General features: G+C 41.9%; 1 protein-coding gene across 1 annotated transcript; it reads right to left on the bottom strand.

Annotated features, from left to right (window-relative positions):
- Window positions 1-1,126: 1,126 nt before the first annotated feature.
- Window positions 1,127-9,176, bottom strand: COMMD2 (COMM domain containing 2). The gene is made up of 5 exons (XM_007471300.1): window positions 9,064-9,176; window positions 8,890-8,967; window positions 8,140-8,222; window positions 4,838-5,011; window positions 1,127-1,483 (listed from the first exon to the last, which is right to left on the bottom strand). Exons 1-5 carry the CDS (start codon window positions 9,128-9,130, stop codon window positions 1,286-1,288), a joined length of 600 nt encoding a protein of 199 aa, XP_007471362.1. The 5' UTR covers window positions 9,131-9,176; the 3' UTR covers window positions 1,127-1,285.
- Window positions 9,177-10,861: the final 1,685 nt, after the last annotated feature.

Here is a 10,861-nt window from a genome sequence, read left to right as displayed (position 1 = left end):
AATAAGGTCTTGGCTAGATATTTAAGACTGAACCCCAGTTTCTACCCTTCCATATGACTTTCTCCTTAAGTCTGTTACTCCTTAAGCCTCCTTGTGTCTCCTTAAGTTTCCCTGTGTCCCTGTACTCTATGAGTCTGACCTGACACATCAGCAACTGAATTTTTCAGGCTAACAGCTTATAGTTACCCACTAAAAAGCAAAACAAAACAAAAATCAAGTTTGTAAGGAAGAAGGGATATTTGCTTGGAATGTAGTAAACATGGCCTCTCTTTGCCCTCTTTATACTTTATTCGAACAGAATTATAAAAAGTGACTATAATTTATAACCAGATAATTAAGAATTGATTACATTATGTCTGCATCCATTGTTTATAAATGTAAATGACAGTGTATCTCTTAGATGCTATGGATAATAGGGAAAAAAGTAGTCCTTAATAAAATGCAATATATTCACACAAATTTGAGTACTATTTAATAAGCTTATTAGCCATGGCAACTTAAACTTAAGCAACATGGTAAATACTTACTATATTCACGGGCAAAGAAGAATGCAAGAACTGCCTAAATACAGCATTAAAAAAATTTATATTCACTTCCAACTATTCTGTGGCTGTTAACATCATGGGGTGCTTTTAAAGGTCACAAACATTAAACTGTCTAGGAATATTCTGAATAGTAATATAGCATTACGTTGTGAACTTTACTGTCAAATTTAGGTCAATAAGGAGGAAAATAATAAAGTTAAGTAGTCAGAAAAGTATCAAAAAAAGTACAGTCATTTATATATACAGAGGACTTGAACAGTATAGATTCACTTCCAGTTGATTCAATCCTATTTACACATTTAAAATACAAAATACATCTTTTTTTTTTTGCGGTACACGGGCCTCTCACTGTTGTGGCTGTGGCCTCTCCCATCGCGGAGCACAGGCTCCGGACGCACAGGCTCAGCAGCCATGGTTCACGGGCCCAGCTGCTCCGCGGCACGTGGGATCCTCCCGGACCGGGGCACGAACCCGCAGCATCGGCAGGCGGACTCTCAACCACTGCGCCACCAGGGAAGACCCCCAAATACATCTTAATTGTCAAGAAGCTGACCACATTTAGCACCAGGAAAGGAAATTTACTTAGCCTTTGATCATGACCTCAGTATCTTCACACAGGAAAAGAAATGTTATGAAATCTCTATGTATTTATCACTATCAATTAAAAATTTTATTTTGAAAAGTAACTGCTGCATATCATCAATTCACAAGTGATTCTAAGGGAAGGAAACAAGTTGGGACTACTTGATATTGCGCACAACTCTCCTACAGTGGTTTGTTTTCATTTCTTCCAAGGCTTGTTCCAATTGCTGAACCAAATGAAGCAGGGTGGCTGGGTCTGTCTGCAGAACTTGGGTGTTGTGATCTCCGTTCTGATTAAGGTGCAGCTTTATAGTCACTGATGGTTTCATCTGTTGCCTGAGGCTTCTGCTTGCAAGCTTGATTTTAAATGGAATAAGAGCATAAGGACTATTTAATAATCATGCTAAACATATAATAATTATATTATACCATACATAAAAATCTAATTTCAGATGAATCACAGACTTCAAAAAGAAAAGTAAACTTTAAAACCTTTGGAAAGAGGGACTTCTCTGGTGGCGCAGTGGTTAAGAATCTGCCTGCCAATACAGGGAACACAGGTTCGAGCTCTGGTCCAGGAAGATCCCACATGCCACGGAGCAACTAAGCCCATGCACCACAACTACTGAAGCCTGCACGCCTAGAGCCCGTGCTCTGCAACAAGAGAAGCCACCGCAATGAGAAGCCCGTGCACCGCAACGAAGAGTAGTCCCCGCTCGCCACAACTAGAGAAAGCCCGCGCGCAGCAACAAAGACCCAAGGCAGCCAAAGATAAATAAATAAAGTTTATATATAAAAAAAAAAAAAACCTTTGGGAAAAAAAAAAAAGAAACCAGAATGTACAGTCAATCAGGATGTATAGTCAGCATGGAAGGGTTTCTTAAACATGCTATAAAGAAAAAAACTGATACACTGAACAATCATTAAAATTTCTTCGAAGGATACCTAAAAATGGTGGAAAAACAAGCCACAAACTGAGAAAAGATATTTTGTAACACATACAACCAAAAAAAAAAAAAACAACTTAGTATCAAGAATGTATATAGGGGCTTCCCTGGTAGCGCAGTGGTTGAGAGTCCACCTGCCGATGCAGGGGACACGGGTTTGTGCCCGGGTCTGGGAAGATCCCACGTGCCGCAGAGCGGCTGTGCCCGTAAGCCATGGCCGCTGAGCCTGCGCGTCCGGAGCCTGTGCTCCGCAACAGGAGAGGCCACAACAGTGAGAGGCCCGCATACTGCAAAAAAAAAAAATAATAATAATAATGTATGAAGAACTGCTCTGATTTAATACAAACCCCACAAAACCAAGAAAAAATTGTACAGAGACCTATCTAAGCACTCTGCAGAAGTAACACAAATAGATAAACATAGGAAATATGTTCAACTTTATTAGAAATCAGTAAAATGGCCAATAAAATCGTAAGATACTGTTTATCTGACTTGCAAGAATTAGAAACCTGTCCACAGGGAGCACTGTAAAGTGATGGTAATGAAAACTCTCATCCACTGCTGGTGAGAGTGAGGACAGAATCACTTTGGAAAACGTATACATGACCAGCAATTCCACTCCTAGGTATTTACCTTAAACTCTTACACATATACACATATTCATAATAGCATTTGCTTCCAAGAGTCCAAAACTAGACAAATCTGAAATATTCTTTAACAACAGAATGGATAAATTGAGAATATTCATACAGTGAAATGCTTACTAAATGATAGCAAAAGGAAGTGAACTACAGCAACATGAATTGTCATGAATAAATCTAAAAAGAAAACGTTCAATCAAAAAAGCAAGTTGCAGGGCTTCCCTGGTGGCACAGTGGTTAAGAATCCGCCTGCCAATGCAGGGGACACGGGTTCAAGCCCTGGTCCGGGAAGATCCCACATGCCGCGGAGCAACTAAGCCCGTGAGCCACATCTGTTGAGCCTGCATGCCGCAACTACTGAAGCCCGCGTGCCTGGAGCCCATGCTCCACAACAAGAGAAGCCACCTGAGCACCGCAACGAAGAGTAGACCCCACTCGCCGCAACTAGAGAAAGCCCGTGTGCAGCAATGAAGACCCCGACACAGCCAAAAATAAAAAAAGACAAAAAAAAAAAAAAGTAAGTTGCAGAAGAATACATGAAAATCTAAAAACTATACAGTCTAGTGAAAAAATATACATTAAAAAAACTATAAAGAAAAGATTAACAGAAAATTCAGGATAATAGTTACCCTTAGGGGGCTGGGAGGGGGTTGTAATTTGGGGAGGGTGATTCAAAGGTACTGAATGACAGTACTACAGGATAAAGAACAGCAGCCCACAAAGTTTTTCTTTCCACGAAGTTCCTGATATGGACTTATTTTTTTAATGGGGATGAAATTCTGTCCTTCTCCCTGTAAAAATAATAGCAGCAACTTTAAAAGGATCAGCCCTAAAGGTAACATTCTCCTGCGCCGGTTTCAGATGCATTCAATTTACTGATGCTATTTAACAAGTGCTGGCAATTTATGAAGTATGGGAAATGCTTCTATTAGAAACTAACCTATGATGATTCATTTATTTCCCATCAGCAACTGCACAATAATTAGCTGGTAACTATCCATTTGCTACCAGTCTCCATGAGATGAGTCAGCTACTCAAAAATGAAAGGTTCTATATCCTGTTACTAGTTTCCTAGCCATTTATCTGGTCTTCATCTGATAAGACTTCTTTACCTTCCTTCCCTGAGCTCAGTAAATCCATTAGTTCTCTGAGTAGCTTTTTCAGCCCTTAAATACACCTCATCACACGAGGCTTCTCTGGTGGCGCAGTGGTTGAGAGTCCGCCTGCCGATGCAGAGGACACAGGTTTGTGCCCTGGTCCGGGAAGATCCCACATGCTGTGAGCCATGGCCACTGAGCCTGCGCGTCCGGAGCCTGTGCTCCGCAACGGGAGAGGCCACAACAGTGGGAGGCCCGCATACCGCAAAAAAAAAAAAAAAATACACCTCACCACATGCAATATTCACTCAATATACCCTCAACATTAAACTGTATTAGTCCTTGCAGTAACAGCAATTCAAACTCATTTTACTAGGCAAATGAACTCTCTTGAGTCTAATTTTAGAAATTTCAATTGCCTAAGTTTCTAACTTCTAAAAATGTCTTAATAATGGGAAAACTCAAAGAAAATCAATAAAGCCGAAAAAAGAACCTCTAAGGGCTACTGGAACCCAAAAGTCAGAAGCTATCTCCACATAAGAGAGGGACACAAGATAAACTAGTGCTGAAGTTCGTGAACATGACCATTCCCACATCTCCTCCACCTGGTTATTAAGAGAGGACGTAAACATAAAGGCATAACCACAGTGATCTCTTCCTCCCCGTGAGCCCCACAGGAGTTGCTGCTTCTAAGGTCTCCAAGAGCATAAACTGTGTCAAGTTCTTTGCTGTAGCCACACCACTTGGCACATGATAGGTGTACAAGAAATATTTAATAAATAACACGGTTAAGAAGCTGCTAACCACCTCTCGTTATTTATATTCAGTACTGAATTGAACCAATGTGAACACATTAAAAATATAAGAAAATGAACTATTTGGGAAATGGTCTAAAAATGAACATTAAAAAATGGAAGTTTCAAACCAGAGTTTGGTTAAGATGGTAAAGAACACAAGAAGCCTCAGGACATAAACCTAAAATAAATCTTATATTCTATGTCAGGTTTAAAAAAAAATAGTCATACCTGTACATCTAGTCGCCATTCAAGGCTGTGGTAACTGGGAAGGTCTGGTGCCAATTCACTCAAGATAGTTCTGATCTCTTTTCTGTTGTCCAGATAAAGCTGAAGCAACAATTTGTTCAATTCCTCAGAGAATCCAAGAACAAAAATTGAGTCTTGGAAATCCAGTTCAGAAATCTACAAGTGAATCGAGTTTAACAGAACATCAAAATTTATTTTTGTCTAGGAAATGCTGAAATACTGGAAATATGCAAAAGGATATGAAATCCCTTATTTCTTTCTGTCCAGTAGAAGAAATAACACTTCTTAGTAAAAGGCAACCCTTGCCCACTATTCCAAATTCCGAGTTTCTGATACATAAAAATAAGCAACAAAAACAAAAATAAACTAGTGGGACTATTTCAAATTAAAAAGCTTCTGGGGGCTTCCCTCGTGGCGCAGTGGATAAGAATCTGCCTGCCAATGCAAGGGACACAGGTTCGATCCCTGGTCTGGGAAGATCCCACATGCTGCAGAGCAACTAAGCCCATGCACCACAACTACTGAGCCTGCCCTCTAGAGCCCACAAGCCACAACTACTGAAGCCTGCGTGCCTACAGCCCGTGCTCCGCAACAAGAGAAGCCACTGCAATGAGAAGCCCGCACACCGCAATGAACAGTAGCCGCCACTCACCACAACTAGAGAAAGCCCGCGTGCAGCAATGAAGGCCCAACGCAGCCAAAAATAAAAAAATTAATTTATAATAAAAAATTGAAAAAATAAAAAGCTTCTGCGGGGCAAAGGAAAGCATCAACAAAATAAAAAGGCAACCTACTGAATGAGAGAAAATATTTGCAAATCATATATCTGATAAAGGGTTCATATCCAAAAAATATAAAGAACTCATATAATTCAATAGCCAAAAAACCAAACAATTCGATTAAAAAATGGGCAGAAGATCTGAATACACATTTTCCAAAGAACACATACAGATGGCCAACAGGTACATGAAAAGATGCTCAACATCATTAATCATCAGGGAAATGCAAATCAAAATCACAATGAGATATCACCTCACACCTGTTGGAATGGCTCTTATCAGAAAGACAAGAGATAAGTGTTGGCGAGGATGCGGAGAAAAGGGAACCCTCGTGCACTGCTGGTGGGAATGTAAATTGGTGCAGCCACCATGGAGAACAGTATGGAGGGTCCTCAAAAAATTAAAAATCGAACTGCCACATGATCCAGCAGTACTACTTCTGGATATTTATCCAAGAAAACAAAAACACTAACTTGAACAGATACATGTGCCACCATGTTCACTGCATCACTATTTACAATAACTAAGATAAGGAAACAAACTCATTGTCCATCAACGGAAGAATGGATAAAGAAATTGTAGCATATATACACGATGGAATATTATCCACCATATGAAAAAGTGAAAGAATAAAATCTTGCCATTTGCAACAACACGGATGGAACTCAAGGGCATTATGCTAAGTGAATTAAGTCAGAGAAAGGAATTCTGTATGGTCTCTCTCACACGTCAAATCTTAAAAAACAAAAACAAAAACAAAAAACCCACCAAGGTCATAGATACAGAGAACAGACTGGTGGTTGCCAGAGGCAGGGAGTAGGAGGTGGGATGGGAGAAATAGGTGAATGGTGCCAAAAGACTTTTTAAAAAAAAAAGCCTTAGTGAGAGAATGAGGGCTCCTGGTTTGGCTAAGTCCTAGTGGGATACTCAGATGCTGACTGGACACAAAGAAATCATATATTTGGCCAGGAAAGGGAACTGGGAGAGAAGGGCATGGAGCCACAGTTTTGCTGTCCAATGGTTCAGCATTACTGGGGACCAATCCTAATACTGGCACTGACCCTCAATAGGATAAAAGGAAGCTGCCAACAGCAGCCTTGCTTTTACTCCCTTATTGGATGATTGAAGTGAGGAGGGGATAAAAAGGTGGAGCAAAGGTAGAGAAAGCACAGTCTTTCTCTGTGCTCCTCTTCCTTTCGTTGTATTCAGCTCAGCCACTTTAACACTCTACTTTCCTTGCTCTTTTCCAATTTCTGCATGCCACCCTTTCTTTTTCAGGTTTGTTAATGTCATTAGACTTGTTTCTGTTTATAATAGCATAGGCTTGTGTATTTTATCCCTTCAACAAATATTTTCTGAGATCCTACTGTGGGATGGGTCTTGTGCTAGGAAGACAGAGCTGAACAAAACCAACAGGCTCATTGCCTTTGTGGAGGAGGTTATAGTCCTGGGGGCCGGGCAGGTTGGGGTAGCTGACCAATCACACCAGGTGGTCTGCCAGAAGATTCAGTTTGACTACACAGAAGAGCAGGAGGCTAGAGATCTATTCTCAGGAGGAGAGCAGCCAGGAAAGCTCTGGATAGGGCCAGAACGGATTGCTTAGGGCAGCAAAAATGAGTTCCCCATATCAATTAATGGAACATGGATTTATGGGACAGGGCGTTTGCTGTGGACCACCTCTAAGTGTAATATTTTAGGAAGTCTGTCAAAAGGGATCTATAAAATAAATTTTTTATGAAGTTGTTCATAACCACTCAAATAATCTAACTGTTAGGGTGATAACAACTCAAGTAAGCCACACTGCATCTTTTATCACTTCCAGCATTAGGATTCACTATCAAAATGTTGAGCCTCTAGTGTAGTTTCCCAAATTCGCCTGATCTTAAGAATCACTTGAGGCACCTTTGGAAAAGATTAATTCTCAAGCCGCTCCTCTGGAAAGCCCGATTCAATAGGTTTGAGGTAGGAACCGGGAATCTGGTTAACAAGGGTCACACGTGATTCTTACAGAAAGGTAAATCTGAGACACAGTAGAATGGATAATATGTAAATTAAGCCCCATGCAGCCACCTGTAATTTTTCAAATATTTTTTCTATTATGAGCATGAAGATACAAATACTGGTACAAGATCCCTCAGCTAGCATTAAGGAAGGGGAAACTAACACTTAAAAAAAAATGGAAAAAATTTTCTCAATTCTCCAACAAGCTATATACTGCTAATATGCAAAAAATTAAATCATTTCATTCTCCCTCCTCTTGGGATACATACTATAGTATATGGTTTAATAACATGCAGAATTTGAGGCAATTCTAATTTATACTGACAAGAGGTGTTCATGCCAGCAGATCACATTATAGTCAGATTGCTTAGGCATGGCTTCACTAAATCCATTATAAACCAGTAACAACATTACTGAAATGAGCAGATCCTGCCAGGACTGATGCAGAGTATACTGAACCTCCTTAAGGTCCTGCTAATACAAAACAGTCCACAAAGCCCTTACCATGAGCTTTGAACTTTCAGTGAGGAGGTGTATTAATCCTTCCACACCATGTTGGACAGTGTCACTACTCACGCTGAGTTTTCCTGAAAAAAGAGGAAAAATGAGCAAATAAATTATGTGGTATTTATTCTTTTATTCAAACTCTAAAGGGTAAATGTTATCTATTATTCCATGTTTTCAAACACTGCAATTATTATAAAAAAATAATGACTTGGTAATAGCCTCCTGTTCATTCTCCACTCCCAGCCAAATGCCTTCAGTATTTCCCACCATGTAACCTTTACAAAAACAGACCCGTGGAGACAATACCAGGCGCACAGTCCTTCTCTTGAGTGCGCCGCTACTTCAAGCCTGGCAGAAGGGACAATAATAGAAACCGTCCCTCCTCCACTGGGGTAAAAATCCTTCAGCAAAAGTAGATGTCTGAACAACTGATAATAACCAAACACTTGTATATTTATGGTTCACCCAGCTATTCCACACACTTGGATGCAGGTAAGCATCACAGTATTCTGACAGATGGTATTATGTCCATTAACACGTCAGGAAATCGACTTAATACAAGCTTTTAAAAACTCACGATACTTAGGGGACGGGCAGGATTTGCGCCCTGACTGAAAAGTCCTTCTGCTTTTATTGTGCCACAATGGGAATAAGACCTTTAGAGTCCCAATAACCCCTTCCCCTCCAGGGGGACAGAGAACGCACTTCTCCGCGCGGTTTTCAGCGCTGTGCCTCCCCCCTGCTTACTCGCAGCGCCTTCGTAGATCTTGGGGTTAGAGCCACGCCTCAGGAACTCCACCGCAATTCGCCCAAACTCAGCGACCACTGCAACGGAAGCCAGGAGACCCTTAGCACCGGACGCTCCCACCGATCCCCTCCCAGACCACCAGAGCACCACCCTCCGCCGCCGGGCCCCCTGACCCGCGCTGTCCACTTGCGGCAGGAAGGCCAGGTGCTCCTTGTGCTCCTCCGACAGGTCCAGCAGCATCTTCTCTGGCTAGCCGATTTTACCCCGCAGCGCTAACCCCGTCCTCGCCACTTCCGGGCCCTGAGTCCAAGCGTAAAAAGGCTCCGGCGTCTCAGCGTCTCGAGCTTTCGGTTCCGGCTTACCGCCGTCCTACACTCAAATGCCTTCCGCGGCTCAGACTGGGATGAGAAGATTCTTCCGTTCGCCAGGCAGTTGTAGCCTGCCTGGTGTAGAATGCTGTGCTCTGAGGAAGATGAAAAGAAGTTTAAAATTCGACACGCCCCGCCCCCGTCCCGTGGAGCTTACATTAATAATATCAGTAGCTAACATTTATTAAGCACTATGTCAGGAACTGTTCTTACATTTAACTTATTTAGAGTTCACGAGAAACTTATGAGGTAGGTACCATTATTGTTCCCATTAGAGACAAGGAAACTGAGGGACAGGTCAAGCAGTTGAAAGTAACTTTTATAGAGCTATTAGTTTGTACAGAGCTGTTGTATATGTTATCTTACTTGATTTATCTTATTTAATATGCTCAATAGCCATAACATCGTTTGTACTGTGCGGGCCATCGTTTGTACAGATGAAGAATCCAAGTTCCAAAGACTATGTCATAAGCCAGTGACAGAGCTGGAAGGAGAAGCTCGGAGCCCTTGATCACCTGCTCCAAAACCCATCATTCTGCACAGCAGGCTGAAAGCTGAAGGTTGGTAACAAGTTCTGTGAGTGATTATAAATTAGGATAAAGACAGTGAAGAGGAGGAAGACGACGACTACGCTTGTCTTTATTTTTATGTGATGGGGGCCCTGTGAGAATCTGGTTCCTTTACCAACTCACTCTTCTCACCTGTTGTGGTGCAAATATAAGAGACTACAGAATGGCTAATTGATAGTCTTCAAATCTCACTGTCTTGGTGGGGGAAAGCAAGGGGGAACAGAGAGAGAGAGAGACAGAGAGAGACTTCACATCTGCAGTTGTTATATCTAGGGCTACAGAGAGAAAGCTGTCTATGTATATGCCAAGCTTTCTATACTCCATGTCTCTGAGCAGAAGCGAAAACTGGAAGAGTTTTTCAGCTGTGCTCTCTGTGTCTACCTCATCCCTTACATCTGACTGAAACTGAAACTGTTTCCCATACTGGGGCACAGAAAGGCAGGTCTTTAAACTTGTTAGTTAAGTCTTGAAGCAGCATTTGCAGAGAGAGCCCAATTCTTACTTAGACTATGTTGCAGATCAGCAAAAATGGCATTTTCTGAAGAAGGTTTTATACATACATTATTGAGAAAATGTCCATTATATACAGGGAATAAGGAATGCCAAAATGAATTTACAAATAGGGGTAATATTATGCCAATATAAAATAGCATTTCTTCCCTGTGATCTCAGGGACTGAAGTGGGAGTGAAGGTGGGGGCGGGGCAGGGGTGAAGGTAGGAAATAAGGATTAACAGAATGGGGTGGTCAAGGAAGGTGGTCAAAAAGCCAAGTTATGGCTGGGGGAACCAGCCTAGGAGTTAAAACTTCCTACGAGGGGCTTCCCTGGGGGCGCAGTGGTTGAGAGTCCGCCTGCCAATGCAGGGGACGCGGGTTCGTGCCCCGGTCCGGGAGGATCCCACATGCCGTGGAGCAGCTGGGCCCGTGAGCCATGGCCGCTGAGCTTGCGCGCCCGTAACGGGAGAGGCCACAACAGTGAGAGGCCCGCGTAATGCAAAAAAAAAAAAAAAACTTCCTACGATAATGTACAGAGTG

Source organism: Lipotes vexillifer, unplaced genomic scaffold (genome assembly GCF_000442215.2).
Source record: "Lipotes vexillifer unplaced genomic scaffold, Lipotes_vexillifer_v1.1 scaffold618, whole genome shotgun sequence".
In the NCBI taxonomy this organism is placed as follows: Eukaryota; Metazoa; Chordata; class Mammalia; order Artiodactyla; family Lipotidae; genus Lipotes; species Lipotes vexillifer.
Note: the sequence above shows the minus strand (reverse complement) of the source record. Positions and strands in the feature narration are given on the sequence as shown.

What these genes read in the sequence shown, in the direction of transcription:
- COMMD2 (XM_007471300.1), bottom strand. Translation starts at nt 9,130, where the DNA reads ATGCTGCTGGACCTGTCGGAGGAGCACAAGGAGCACCTGGCCTTCCTG. An exon ending in GATCTACGAAGGCGCTGCGA is followed by an intron (nt 8,223 to 8,889) that starts GTAAGCAGGGGG and finishes CTCTTTTTTCAG; the next exon opens with GAAAACTCAGCGTGAGTAGT. An exon ending in AATGGCGACTAGATGTACAG is followed by an intron (nt 1,484 to 4,837) that starts GTATGACTATTT and finishes TTTAAAATCAAG; the next exon opens with CTTGCAAGCAGAAGCCTCAG.